At 39.3% G+C, this 15050-nt stretch overlaps 1 protein-coding gene across 7 annotated transcripts in view; it reads left to right on the forward strand.

Moving 5' to 3' along the window:
* Window positions 1–15050, forward strand: part of RUNX1T1 (RUNX1 partner transcriptional co-repressor 1) — a 116000-nt gene that overhangs the window by 96367 nt on the left and 4583 nt on the right. For all 7 annotated transcript variants that reach the window (XM_014276043.2, XM_074555232.1, XM_005479517.3 and 4 more), the window contains one exon: window positions 5747–5937. In XM_014276043.2, the coding sequence (XP_014131518.1) occupies window positions 5747–5937 (191 nt within the window). The remainder of the gene's footprint in view (window positions 1–5746; window positions 5938–15050) is intronic.

Here is a 15050-nt window from a genome sequence, read left to right on the forward strand (position 1 = left end):
CTAATGGTTTCAGGATGAAACTTGATATGTTAAAAGTTTGTCTGCTAGCAATTTAAAAAAAAAAGAGGTTAGTGTGGGTGAGTTTTTTTAAGCTTCAGGGTTCTTACCTAGTTAAAGTAAGAATTCCCAAAGGAGGGGAAAATACCCAAGTACACCTGTTAATAAAAAAGACTTCAACTATGCAAAGTAACCATTCTTAATTTAAAAAAGATTTTGTGCCTGTCAGCCCCCAGTGAAGCCTGTGCTCATAAACCTGCAGAGTGTGCAATGAAGTCAGCAAGTTCACATCTCTGCAGCTGCTCTGGCTGTGTGCAGGGCATTGACAGCATCTGCCTGTGCCTGGAAAGCACCCTGGGCAGACCTTGTGGTTGTGCAAAGTTTTCTTAACTCTGAAACTCTGCCTGAGCACAGGAGTTTCCTGGCAAGGATCCCACTCTGGTGCTGCAGCTGAACCTTTGCTCTTGTGACACTGACATCAGAGCTTCCTTGTTTTCAGAGGGGCCAGGAGGCAGCTCTTGAACTCCTTCGAGATAGTCGAGGAGCTATTTATACACCCAAACACACCCCCCTGCTTTTGAACACCTGTATAACCATGAAGTCTGCAGCAGCTGTCTGAGCAGCAGTTAATGATTAAATGGCAAATATGCAGCAGTGTTGATGCTTTCTGATCAAATCTCCTGTAAATGCTTGCTGCTTTCCAATGTGTTTTAAACTAGATACACACCATACAGGTAAAAATGTTATGCTGTTATCGTTGCATCAGACAAGAAGCTGTGTTTTGTGTATAATGTGGGTTTATCATGTAAAGTCTACATTTTTCAATATGCTAATGTTTTAAAAACTATTGTATTTTCTGTGAAAAATAGCAAAACTTTGTACATGTTCTTGGTTTTGTCCAAGAAAAGTGTAGCCTTTGTAACTCAGTGCCCAAGAATATTTTCATATTGCCATATTTATGTTAACATTTTAAATGAAAAATACAAAAAAAAAATTGCAATCCTAGGAAATCTCACTATGAGGAGCATTATTCTGTTAAATTTCAAAAACTTCAGTCCTCTTGCAAAATCTAGGGTTTGATGTCATTTGGCATCAGGTAATTTATGACTCGTGGATTCAATACATTAGAAGAAAAAGATTTCTTCATAATTAACACAAGTTAGTAGAAGATTTTGGCTTGAGTTATGAAGTTGGATGTCCATTCACACTGCACATATTCATGAATGGTAGTGTACAGGTCCTGTGATGTCATCTTGTGAACATCTATGTCATCAGTTCCTTTGAAACAAAGTTTTTCCTTTGGTCCTATTTCCAGTCTCTTATTTTCAGGCTGATGTGGGTTTAAATCAAGTGATTGTGCCTGTGAGTTGGAGAATAAAAGAAGTGTGACTCTGCAGGATGCATACCTTTATCTATTACTACATCTAATCAAACATTAGAAAGCATACTGCTTTCATAAACCATGGTCTGCATTTTTAGGAGGGTGTCCACAGTTTCATGATGAAGGCAGTAAAGGTGCAATTCGGCTCTCTGAGAATAGGGCTCTGATGCTATTTGAGATGCTACATAGTTTCCTGACTGGGCAGCAACTCCCAGTCTAGAAGACTACAAATCCCTCACAGGTTATTTCTTTTGGTTCAGTGTGGCTCTCTTCTTGTGTCAAATGTCTGTAAACACCAATGTGCCGAGAGCTGAATCAAGTATGAAATTCTGTTTGCAATGCAGAATCCATTACACTGAAAGAATGTGGCAAAAAAACAGCATGTGGAGAAGGCAGTCACCTTAAACTTTTGGAGATTTGTAGACTCCAGTGTAATTCTTGAAAGTATACCAAGTTAGGCATGTGCTTTTGTGGCTGCTGGACATATCATGCAGTACCTCATGGGTTAAAGCCAGGTAAGCCCACTTCAGTTTCATACACCTGAAGAAAATGGTCATCAGTGCCCTGATTCACCTCACTGAATTATGAACACTTATGGATGGAGTGTTCAAGACAAGTTCTTGGTGTTCCTCAGTAGTCGAGAGAGAAGCAAGCAGGTAATGATGATCAGTCAGATCAGGCTGGATGACTTTCTCTTTGGGAGTACAAACCTCCCTTTAGTAAATACAGAGAGGGTCACAGGCCCATTGTGGGCGGCTGCAATAGCTTCTTCTGTGTCATGTAGAAACTGTCTTCCTGCCATCCCTGTCACCTAGCCAGGACCAATGCCCATGGCAGTCCAGCTGAAAACTCTGGAGTTACAGAAGAGGAATGAAATGACCGTTCTTTGTCTCTACAAGGGCAATAAGGGTCCTGCGCCTTGTACAGAGGTAGTCCTGACACAGATGATGCATTTTGGGATATAATGCTGAGATAACTCTTTGTCACCAACTGCCAATGGCCACCCTTACCAGGGTCAGCCTGAGAGTGAGATGATGCAAAATTCTGGGGAGGCACAGGACTGCGTATCTGCCCACCACCTTTCTTTTCTCATCATGTGGACAAATGTGTTGATGAGGTGAGGGAGGTGACCAGGAGCTGGCTGGTGAATCCTCATTTTGGGTGAAAGATAAGTAGCTCTCTTAAGTCGGCTCCAAGGACTTCAGACCATGCTGAGTAATGCCTATTCCACACAAGCTGTTTGGTTCCTGGAGCTTCTCTTGTGTGTTAATGCTGCTCAGAGGGGTGGAAGATGTCAGTTGCATTCCTAAAATGACAGTGAACTTGTGCCAAGAATGCTTAGGCAGAGGATGCAAGTACAGGGATCTTCGGTACTTGGTTTTAAAAACTTGCAGATTTCTGCTCTCTGATACTGGAATCTAATAACTCTTCCTTTTCTGGAAGGACAGGGAAAGGAAGGGTGCTGGTCTTTCTTGGTCTTCATAGCTCAGTATTGTCAAGGGAAATAAAAATCTCCTTCGCCATCACCCATATCACAAACATATCTTAAACTATGAAGTTTGGCTATAAAATATCTATGCCTATTAATATTCCATGCCTATAAAATATCAGTAGTATTTAGTTTGAGAAGCTGTAAAGAAGATCAATGATAGAAAATTTTTCTATTTTTTATGTGTTCATGAGTTTGTAATATATTGAAATAAGGATGGTGCATTGTGACCTGACACATTTTAACTTATTTATTTTCACACTTAGTATATATAGCACAATGCAAATTCTGTCATCAAAGTTAATGAAAATATTAAAATCCAATCCATAGTTTAAGCCAGTCAAAAAATATCAGTCAGGCATATGGCCTCCTAAGCACTTTCAGGCATCTTCATGCAAGAGCATGCAAGAAGTGTTGCAAAAAACTTATGCTATATAGAAGATATGATATAATTTTCAGTTTCTATATTTGGACTGAAAAGTAGATTGTCTGGGATGAAAAACTGCAATTAGAAGTCCATGTAAAAATGTTGGAGCATTTTGCTTCTGTTTATTATAAGAAACTGGCATTTCTAACCACTGCAAACACCTAACTGTAAAACTAAATTTATATGATGTAACAAAAGTGCATCATGTCATTCAAAAATCATTTCTATTAGTAGCAAATATCAGCAAGAATACAGATTTTCTTAAAGAAATCCACTTTGTCAGTAGCTGCAGTTCATAGACACGAAACGCCTGTATTTAAGTTGCCTCATTTTTCTGAAAATGGTAATAAAATTGCATCTGTATGTTTGCCTATGTATATTTCTTTTCTCATGATCAGTGAATGGTTACAGTTGGTAATAAATATTCAAGCACCTTGCAAATGTCCTACCAATTCCCTTTGCTGATCTCCGTGTGCTGATCTCTAGTCTCTGTGGGACTAGAATAGGAATGCATAATTTAAATATAAATTGCCTGATTTGCATATACAATTAGACTAGCTGTAGCTTTGATCGTAAGCAAAAATTATTGTCCTGTATTGCCACTTAGATAGAATTTTAATTCACCTTGAATATTCAAAGGAAATTAAGCCTTGGGTGTATGGTTGAAGGGTATGATTTTTTCCTCTCCTGAGGCTTTCCCTAAACAACATTTATGGTAGGGTAATATAAGGGCATATTTTCAGCCTCATAAAAATAAAGGCATAAGTTTTATTTCTAAATCCCACCCCACCCCCTTGAAAACTTGAGTTGAAACATCTCTTGCAGATATGCACACATGTAACATGCACACATACTCCTCAAGAGAGCACTTCTTTCTTCTTAGTTCAGTTTTAGTCAATACAAGGCTTAAAGTTAAGACTTTATTGTAATTTGCTTAATAACTGAAAATGGAGACTTCACGTAGACATTATTTTTTAAATAACGTGCAGAGCTATCAGATGTAACTCAGGAGAGTGACTAAGTACCTGTACATCAGATTTATGTCTGCATGTTCATGCACACAAGTACATGGGCTAAATACTAAAACTTAAACACATAACACCGTTTCTAATACTTAGATTTTAATCTACAGTAAAACATTTTTAATAGAAATCTGTGGCTTTAATTAAACAGAACATTTAATTAAGGTGGGTTTTAAGTGCATGAAACAATTAAGTGCAAACACTTGAATGAAACATGTCATAATTAGTTTTAATAGAGTGTTAATTGGTACTAGGTTTGCCAAGTTAATAATTACCGCTTATTAAATTTTCAATTAATCATTGTCATTTTGCTTTGAATAAAGATGAAAATTAGATAAACTAATTCAGGGGGAGGATGGTTTCCTTGTTAATTAGAGCAGTTAATTAAAAAAAAAAAAGAAATTACTTGTTTTAGTTGTCAATTAAAAGACCATTCATTAGTAAAATCTTTGCACTCTTCCTGCATCAAAAGACAAATAACTAATTTGAGACAATCCATGTTTTCTGGAATAAAAGATATGACACTAGTATGTACCAAAGAAAGGACTCATGCTACCATGGTTGTTTTACAAGAAGCATGAAGGTTTGAAGCAGGTTAATGAAGCAGGGTGCCCCTGCTCAGTGTTAATTATGCTCCATAGTCTTGCTGGGCAGGGTGTGCTCAAGAGCTCAGAAGAGCCAGGAAGTCAAGTCTTCAAGTATAAACATAGATTTGAAAGACAGATCAGGAGGTCAAATGAATGTTAATAAGTAATTTTTTTTTTTCTCATAAAACAGTATGTCCAAGAAAAGATACTAGACCAGTGATTTGAATTTTTAAAGTAAACTCTTGGGGTTTTTTAACTTCATGTATTTATGTTTTAAAATACGGGGGGAAAAAGTTTTTAAAGACCATAAATCCTTTCTTAATTTCCCCAAGCTTAAAAATACATTCTTTAAAAAATCTGTAATATGTCTTCAATAATAGTTGTCAAGTATATGCATATATCTGCTGTGCTGCAAAACTGATTTTCAGTGTTCAAAAAGATGGCAAATAAAATGGACCAGGGATCTGAAATTATGGTACCTAAAGAAGTACTGCCTGAGAATCAAAATAGCAAGAATCATTATCAGTGGTAGAGAATTTGATGATGGGGAAAAAGAGAAGAACCTCAATACTTCTTGAGGATGCTTGAGGAACCAGGTTCCTCTGTGTCCTGCTCAGAATGACGACTGTGGTTATAATTGAAAGTAATCTCAACTTAATGATAACAACAGCGGTGCATTTCCCACGTCGGGCCCAGGAAGGCGTGTCCAGATGTGCTGTGCTGATGGGGGTTCCGTGTCCAGATGTGCTGTGCTGACACGGGTTCTGTGTCCAGATGTGCTGTGTGACACGGGTTTTGTGTCCAGATGTGCCGTGCTGACACGGGTTTCTCCCTGCTTTGCAGAGGAAGCTGTCAATGAGGTGAAGCGCCAGGCGATGGCTGAGCTGCAGAAGGCGGTGTCGGAGGCGGAGCGGAAGGCTCACGACATGATCACTTCGGAGAGGGCCAAGATGGAGCGCACTGTTGCCGAAGCCAAGCGCCAGGCAGCAGAGGACGCCCTGGCTGTCATCAACCAGCAGGAGGATTCAAGTGAGGTAAGGGCATTGCTGGGCAGGTGTCACCTCTGCCTGCAAACCATTGGTGTGTCTGAGCTGGCTTTAATCCGTGTGGCACAGGGCATCAGAGCCCACTATTAACTCTTTGCACAGCTATTCTGGATGTGTATGTCAGGCATACACCAAGTTCCAAATTCTCTTGGCTATGTTGTAATCTGAGCCCAAAATAACTAGTGAATTTGAGCTCCATTCTCGGCTTTTAACTGCTGCTCAGGGTTACATATAATGTTCTAATTTGACTTTTTGTCGGAACCCAGGAAATTCCTTTGGCTGCCCTGGAGGACTGCCCTGAGGACCCTGTCAGGGGGCTCAGAGACCTTGGCACAGAGCCCAAGACCCTTGTGCCTTTGATTAAGCCCTTGGAAAAAACAATTACCAACCTTATATGAAGAATTACAAGCCATGAAAGTTTAGGTAGAATGATAGTGAATTTATCACGGGGTGAAAAATAGATTTTTTGGGGGTTTTAGAATGGGGGTTCAGGGAGCAAGATGGAGGAATCTGGACATGTCCAGCCTTTCTCCTTCTTCTTGGCCTCCATCTTCTGCGGTGATGTTGGCGCTTTTAGATTGGTTTAGAGTAAAAACTCACTGTCTAACACAGGTGATAGGTATTGCAAAGTAATTGTAAACATCGTACACGTAGTTTTTAGTATAAAAAGATAACACTGCCGCGGAGCAGGCAGAGTGCCTCTGATTGTCCTGCTGAGCAGACCTCGGCAGCCCAGGAGAAAGAATTTTATAGATAAGATACAATAATCAACCTTGAGACCGAGAAATGAAGAGTTCTGACTCCTTCTTCAACCGCTGGGCTGGGAAAAGAGACTTTCTAATGTATCTTGGGGTCACTCTGACCAGCAAAAGACCCGAGAACTTTTCAGTAGCTTCTATTTAAAGCTCTTCAAACAACCATACTGAATAGATAAAAAGATGCTCAGTGGAAAACATCTGACACTGAAATCTAATTTAAACAAAGAAATTATTCATAATAGATATTGTAGAGCAAGGTGGCTAAAAACTTGTCTGGGAAAAGTGTTGGATGCCGAAGCGATTAGCAAAAGATGATGGCTCCTGTAGGACAGAATGTGAATGTAAATTTGCAAGTGTTTCCTTATTTTGAATGTATTGCTTTGGCTGCAGGGAATATTTCAGCGTAAGGAATGGGCAAAGAGCATTTGTTAGAAGAAAAAAATAGGCTGAGAGATCAAAGAGTAAAACAAGAATAAGTATGTTAAGCCTTGATATACTTTCAGACCTGAGAGTGGAAACCTTGAATTGTTATGATACAGGACATCTGACACCATGACTGTGTGGAAGCTGGGAGTGAAAGAGCAGTGTCTGTTTGACCAGTGCTGCATCAGTCTAGATAGCAATTAAATTTTATGCTTGTTAAAAAAAAAAAAAAGAGTCCCAAGTTAAAACTGCCCTTAAAAACAGACATGACAAGGAAATTTTGTCAGTTGTATATAATCTCCATTTCTCAAGACCACTGAAATGAAAGAGCATTACCTTCCTGAAGTATTTATTGTTTGTATATTGACATCTTGACTGTAGCACACTTTTTAAAATAACTTCTAAACATCACGGAGTTGGGGAAAAGAGTCGGTGACAGTCCCTGTTACATGGGGACCTACATGTATGCTCATGTCTAAACACTTTGCATGGGCTGGATGGGCAGTGTTGTAGAAGAGTCACTTAAGCTGAGAGATGCAGATGAGCTACCTTCAGCATGCTGAGAACACTGGCAGAAATCACCAGCACATAAGTCAGTGGCATGCTGCAGTATGCATCTGTAATTTGAGGGAGCGTAAGTTTTTAATTCATACCAGGCTTCTCTGGAGATGAAAGACCATTGTGGGATCACTGAATGCCCAGAGTTTCTCCTTAATGTGTAGCAGATGAATAACAAGGAGACAAAAGGAATTGATTTTCAGCATCTGAAAGTTTCTCAGGAAGAAAGGGACTAGGGGAAGTATATGTACCCTTTAAGTACTAGCTGTTCCATTGTAGATTAAATGAGACATAAATTCAATTTATTGGACTTTTCTATCTAAGATACTCAAGGACATTTTCCTGCACTGTTCGTAGAAAGGACATTTTTCTGACATAGCATCATTAAAGAGCTTTAATTTTGTATGTGTATATATACAAGATATTCCTATTGTTAAAACCAAAATTACAAAGGTAAATACCTTTAGAGGAAACAGCAAATTAAATCTATTTAGTGAACTGATATAGCGTGAGCAGGACAGAGGAAGTACTTATGTGCCAGTACATACAGCCCATTTTTCCACAAGCAAATGTGAATCCAATGGAATGTGTAGACACTGTGTGCTGTGAATAACTTCTGAGCAGTTAAAGCTCTGGAAAAAGCCATGTAACAACATCTTTACTTCTTCTGCAGCAGAACTGATTATAAGGTTTTTCACTTCTTGGGAACAGGACTTTGGGCAAACAATTATTTTAATTGCATTCTAATGATATGTGGCTGTTAAGATTATAGATGTTCTCAGGGCTGTGTGTCCTCAGGGAGGTTACAAGCCTCCTGGACCTAGAAATGAGGTCTAGTGTCCTGATCCTGCAACTTTCACCCCTGTGGTTGTCGGGGTGGCTGATTTGAGCCACAAGTTTTAGTAAGCCATCAGAGAGAAATCAAGTTTGACAGTTTGTGTTTACAGGTGATTTATTAGCTGTGAAGGGAGATGATGACAATGTTTATTTGAGTTAGAGTTATAAGAAGTTCCTCTTCAGCTTCTAATTGTGACAAACTCCAAATACTTTGGGCAATGCTTCTCACAGTTACCTGTTAAGTCAGGCTGGTTTGGATTCCTTTGAGGGTGACTTCTGTAAGAATGGGCTGGACTTTTCCTTCATCTTTGAGGACAGGAAATCAGTTTGCTACTGTTTGAAAAGTGTTTCTTCAGAGATGAGACTCTGTTTTTCAGGTTTAAGGAATAAAACTCCACATTTGTTTTGGTATTAATTATATCTTGGATCTCTCTGTGGACATTGCTCCTCATTTGTCTAGGTTTTAAGTCTGCATAAATTCTCTGTTTGCAGCTTTCAGCAGAACACTTACAGCAGCACAGATTCCTATGCACCTAAGACACTGGAGTAAAATTTCTAGAGCTAGAATATTTCCAGTTTCAAATCTGAGACTGTTCCAGTGCAGCCTTTGAAGTCTTGCAGGTCCAGGGGGAGTGCTGAACACCTCTCCTCAGTCCTTACCCTTGTTGGGACATTGCTCTGATGCATGCAAGAAAGCTCACTATAGGCTGCTATGTAACCTCCATGCAGTTCCTGACAGACAATATTTCTCTCATGGGTGTCATTATTTCTTTTGGCTGTTGCAACTATGAATGGAGATGAGAATTTTATGCCAGATTTGTAATGTATCAGATACAATTTTCGACTAATATGGCCACTTCCTGTCTATTGGCAAGGTTTCTCCCTTGATTTGTTACTCAGTAAAATGCATCCTGGACCTAGCTGAGGCTTCTTGAAGCTGCTCTGGTGTGAGAATTTTGTGGTATGATTTTTAATGTAGTCTGCTGCAGTTTCTCAAAGTGATGACTAGTATCAAGACTTGGGATTTTTGTGATTATTATAACGCAGCCTCCTAATCCAAGACCTTTCAGAGAACTTTCAGAGAACAAAGAAAAGTAGATCAGATTTTTATATTTTTTGTTGGTGTTGCTGATTTCTGTGTTGGGTTGGGTTTTTCCCCTGGTTTTGCTTGTTTTTTTTTGGTATTCTGTTTTGCTTTGTCTTTAACCCAAAAAAGTAGGATCCCTGAGTGCAAGATTGCCTTCAAGAAAAAAAGTGAAGTTGAGCATATTAAGATGATGAGATCAAAATTCCAAAATAAAGAGGACACGAGACAGTAAGAAGACTAATAGGAGAGGTGTAATACTCAGAAGCATCTTGAGTTTTAAGAAGTGGTGTGCAAGATTTTGAGAATGACCACATTACATAGCATAGGTAGAATTTTTGACTCTGACTTGAACTCCTTTGTTGAACTATTGTTCTTTACTTACCTTAGAGTTGTTCAGCATGGTTTAACTAGCACTCCCACTGCTTCAGTGTCCGTGCATTTACTTTCTAAACATTTTCATAGTTTCTGAACATAAGACCTTGCAACTGACCTGCTAATGTTCATGCTTTTCTGTTATTGAAATTGGTTGAGGACCAGCTGACTGAGCAGGCTGTGGCTGGAAAGCAAAAGGACCAGGACAAAGCCTACCTGTCAGCATGGCTGTTCTGAGCCACGAATTATTTCTTTACCAGTTCCTTACAGTTGCTTGACAAAAATGACCCATTCATCAGTAGTTGGCTTGGCTAAGTACAGAAACATGTGTGAGCAGCCTACTCTGTAATGACTGCTGTGCTTGCTTTGGCTGCAATGTGCTGCTTTGCAAATCAATTTTAATAGTGAGGGTGAACAGTTTAGCCAAGAGCCTGACTGCCCAGATTGTAAGGGGGGGGTGGGATCATCATAACATCTGACTTTCTGGTTTGGTATAAAATGCCACTGAAAAATCTGACACTCAGTGTTATCCCTCAGTTTTGAGTAAGTTGGGGGCTGGGGACAGGGAAGGAGCACAAATGTTTCAGTTCTCTCTACTTAAAGCAGATGCTGACATCTGCTCAGATAAAACAAGTATGTAACTGGTCCAACACTGCTTTTAGGAGATGTGTAATGTTAGGGCTTGTTTATATTGCAGTGGTTCATGTTATAAGTGAAAATCACACCTGACATTTTAAAGACAGCTGGGTTCAATCTCTGCTGACCAATCCATTGAGACCAGGACCATGCCAGCAAACCCGACTCTGAGCATCAGATGGTGTGGTTCAGGCAAGCCTGGTTTTCAGGCTGGTATTAAGTTTAATACCTATGTCATCTAATGTTTAATTTTTTGGCAGACCATCTCTTGGAAAGAAGCACATCATCCCCTGCAGTGGTGGGTAGTACAGAGGCACCAGAGCCATGTGTTCTGCACAGGATCAGTCCAGATGTGATGTGAGCATTGGCACTGCCCCAGACTGCTAAGCTAAGCCTGGCTCGCCAGCTTGCACGGCTCTTCTGTGGGCTGCTCTGCACTTCTGTTTGCAGGATTTAGCTACTCTCACTGACTTGAATGAAAGTTCATGTATTTCGCTCAATAAACAGTGGCTTGGGCAAGTCTGGAGTGTTCCGTGATAGGTGTAACTTTACTAGAAACAGCTAAAAGTTTGAATGTCATTTTGACACAGTGTGGGAATTTCCAAAGTACCAATATATTTCCCTTTCTAATGACTCTTGTATAAAATTCTCATAAACAACTTTGCTGGATTTTTACACTGCTATTCAGCAGCTCATACAGTTCTCATTTACGCCCCTGTGGTTTCAGTGCTTTCTAGATGTTCCTTCTCTTGTAGTTAGCAGTGGTGGAGTTTTGAATGTCATGGGTACTGCAGAACTGGGAAAAATCTGGGTTCTTCATACCAGCCATGCTTCCTTTCTTGGTAAACTGGGGAAATCCAGAATTTCTCAAAGATTACAGAACAAAGGGATTTTTTTTTTTATTTATTTAAGCAAGCTGTATACTAAGTCTCAGTTGGAGTGTCAGAGGAAAGCAAATACTCAATTCTGGTTGAGTATTTCAGAGATGAAAGCAACAGGATGGGCAAAATTACTGACAAGTGTATGTTTTGGTGCTGGAGAACACAGAAATGGAGATGTTTTGTTTTTAAGAATTTTGATGAGGGCAAACAGGAGTGTTCAAAGATGGAAGCTTAAGTGCATGAGAATTGAGAGTTAGACCTAAGATAAGGCTCTGACCTAAGACTGATGTTCCTTGTCAGTTGAAAGAGGAGGATGAAATATGATCAGTGGCATAAATTTGGAGTGAGATTCCCATCTGGTGTAATTTAGCTCAATTTCATTGCATTAATGCTTTTCCAAGGTAGTGAAGTTAAATTGAATTACGTAGTCTGAGAATCTACCTTTTGTATAACCTCACTTTTTCACAGGCAAATCAACACAGAGTTAAACTGCAGTCCAGTCCTTCTCATAGTTTTAGCTATGTGTGGAACTCTACAGAGCATGAGCTGGAAGTGCAGTGTAGTCGGTCACTACCTAAAGACAGAATATATAGACCAGCAGAGGCTTTGAGAGATTGGCCTCTCCCTTTTCCAATCCATGATCAACTCTAGCTGCATCATTCCCCCTGCTTCTCCTGTGCTTTAATGATGGGGATTCTCCAACATCTCAGGCACTTTGCACCTGTTCTTAACAGAATTTTGATCCTGTTGCTTCTGCTAATCCTTGTAGAGATGGATGTAGACATTCACTGCAGTGATGTTTGGGTGCTACTGCTGCTTTTAGGCTACCATCTCATATTTAAGAGTCTGAGTTCATTCAGTTTCTTCTCACAGTTTATGTTTGTCTGACTTCTGGTTAATCTGGTTGCCTTTCTTCAGGTTCTTTCAAAGTCCTGTTTGTCTTGCTTGATTTTCTGTATTTGAAGTGCATCATCTCAACCTTGACAGGCATCCCAGCTGGATCTTGCCAATGACAGGAGATAGTCTTAAATCAGGACTAAGGCAGTAAGTAGTTGTGGCCATATGCCCTTGTATGAAGATTGCCATCTTGTCACCAAGGTGACACTGTGGCCATCTGTTGTCCAAGGTGCTGTGTACACACATCAGCGAGGGTGCTCTGTTTTGCTGGTACCTGCTAGAGCATCCCAGGAAGGAAGATACCCTGAGTTCAATCCCACAGTGAGGTCAGGCTTTGTCTGTGATAGCTGCATCTGCTGGAAAAACACGACTGGCAGGGGTGTATGAAGCACAGCCCAGGCTATTAGCTGGCATCTCGAGCCTGGCTTTTCTTTGGTAGAATTTGGGGCTATCAGCCAGCACTGGAAACAGAAAGGATTTGCTTCCAAAGCTTTGGTGCCTGAGCCTGGGCTGCTGCACCTCTTTGCTGCTCTTTTTCACTACTTGCACATGGGAAGGAGCAATGAATGGTCACAGTGGTGAGGGCTGTGTGGGACAGGGAGTTCTGCACACCAAATCCAGCTGCTGTCTCAGTACAAGCTCCATGTGATGTGTGTGTGTTTATGTTGATTTGCACTGTAGTAATTTTTAAACGCAGAAAGTTGCTGCATAAATGTGATATGTAAAATTTATTTTGAAATTCTTGTATTTTATGTGGTTTTATTCCCGCAATTACACTAAAGCTGTAATGACCTGTTAAATTAGAAATAATATGTCCAATGAACAAAATCACATACCAAACAATGTCGGACACATTAAGTAATCATGTAAGGAGCCAGTTTAGTACTTTATCACTTCATTAAAATCTTGCACCTATGTATCACTTTTTATGTTCTGTACCATCTGATAGTTAACTGATGTCTACTTTAATAAGAAAGTTAAATCAATAGTGTTAGAATTAAACTACTGACATCAGTACAGATCATGTGGTAAGATACTGCAATATTCTGTGGTGGATCTGGTCACATCTGGAGTCAGATCTCTATGTGCTCCTCAAAAAGGGAAGCAAAGGAAGGTTCTTCTGGCCTTTGAAACAGATACTTGAATAAGTTTGACACCCTCATAGTAATTCCCATTCAATTAAAGCATGAACTTCAATACTGCAAACAGATCTGCACGAGGCAGGAATTCCTGCACCTGGGCATTTGCTGGCTGGTTTCAGCATTATTCCACGCGGGAGGAAGGTGTCTTCTTGGAAAAGTCTACATGGGGATGTTTGTACACGTGCATTTGTTTTCAGATAGGGAAATAAAGGGAACTATGGACCAAACACATGGCTGGCAATTTAGCTGGAAACAAATAGCTGGGAGGTCAGCAGGCATGGCAATATGTGGAAACTGTGCAAGTACAACTGGAGCAGAATTATACCATGTTTACTGATAACAATACAAGCAAGCATGAAGCTGTCAAAATGAAACTTTCATTAATATGAAAGAAACAAAGAAATATTGTAATAAAGAAATAGAATATATAGTAAAGAATATAAAATTATTAAAATATAGATACATATAAAATACAAAAATATAAATACATTAATATCTTATATAATAAATAAATTTTATAATAAGGAAATATTAGTATAGCAAAAGAAGGAGAATCCGGGTATATCACATTTTGTTATCTTTCTTGTTAGCAGAATGAAATGCTAATACAAAATGCTAATGCAAAAATATCAGGTCATTTGGATGTATGCATAAATATGTCTGTGTGCATACATGTCCATGTAGAGTGGTCTAAATTACTGACAGTTATTTTTCATTGTGAAGATAAAGGCTGTTTAAAGAAAAGGTGTTTGCAAATAGCATAGGTATTCTTTTCCAAAGGTGAATTTACCTCTCTGGCACTGGACAGAGTGTAAGCAAAAGAACCTGAAACAATGACTACTGAATCAAAACCAGGTGATGCCTGGTTCAGACAAGGAGTCTGAATTCCTGGCATTTAACTACCAGAAACATCTGTTTCTGTGTGTTGGTAATTCCACTTTTTTTTAAAGTGTTTTTAAAGATGGGAACAATTTTATGAATTAAAAAATAAAAAGTCCCCAACACATGTATCTGTAATTACCTAGTTTAATCTGTGTGTTTAATCAGTATGAATTGAGAATGCTGTGTACCTTTGATTTCAATGTCAAAGAACAATTGGGCACAGGACAGCCATTCTTGCCACATTTGCCAAGTTATACCTATGCAAAAAAAACCCAAAAAACCAAGCAACCAACCCTCCAAAACAGTGAAAACCAGCAAAAAGAGGGAACATGGAACTAACACAGGAATGTTTTCTAAAGCCACTTGATACTGATTAAAAGTCTAATTTCCGCAAAATACTGTTTTGGATTTAGGTCTTTGTTTCATTCTGGAATTGGTTTTTTTTTTTTTTTTTTTAAAGTAGTTGAGGAATATCACTTAAGGATTGGCTGTGTTCCAGCATCCAGCTGGCAGAGCTATAGAGTGTGTTAAAGTGAATAGCACACATATTCTGCAGTGGCGTCTCCATCCTGCCAAAGATTTAGACTCTAACTTAACTGTTCACTGCCAGAAGTGCCACTGAGTCAAA

Source organism: Zonotrichia albicollis, chromosome 1, assembly GCF_047830755.1.
Source record: "Zonotrichia albicollis isolate bZonAlb1 chromosome 1, bZonAlb1.hap1, whole genome shotgun sequence".
In the NCBI taxonomy this organism is placed as follows: domain Eukaryota; kingdom Metazoa; phylum Chordata; class Aves; order Passeriformes; family Passerellidae; genus Zonotrichia; species Zonotrichia albicollis.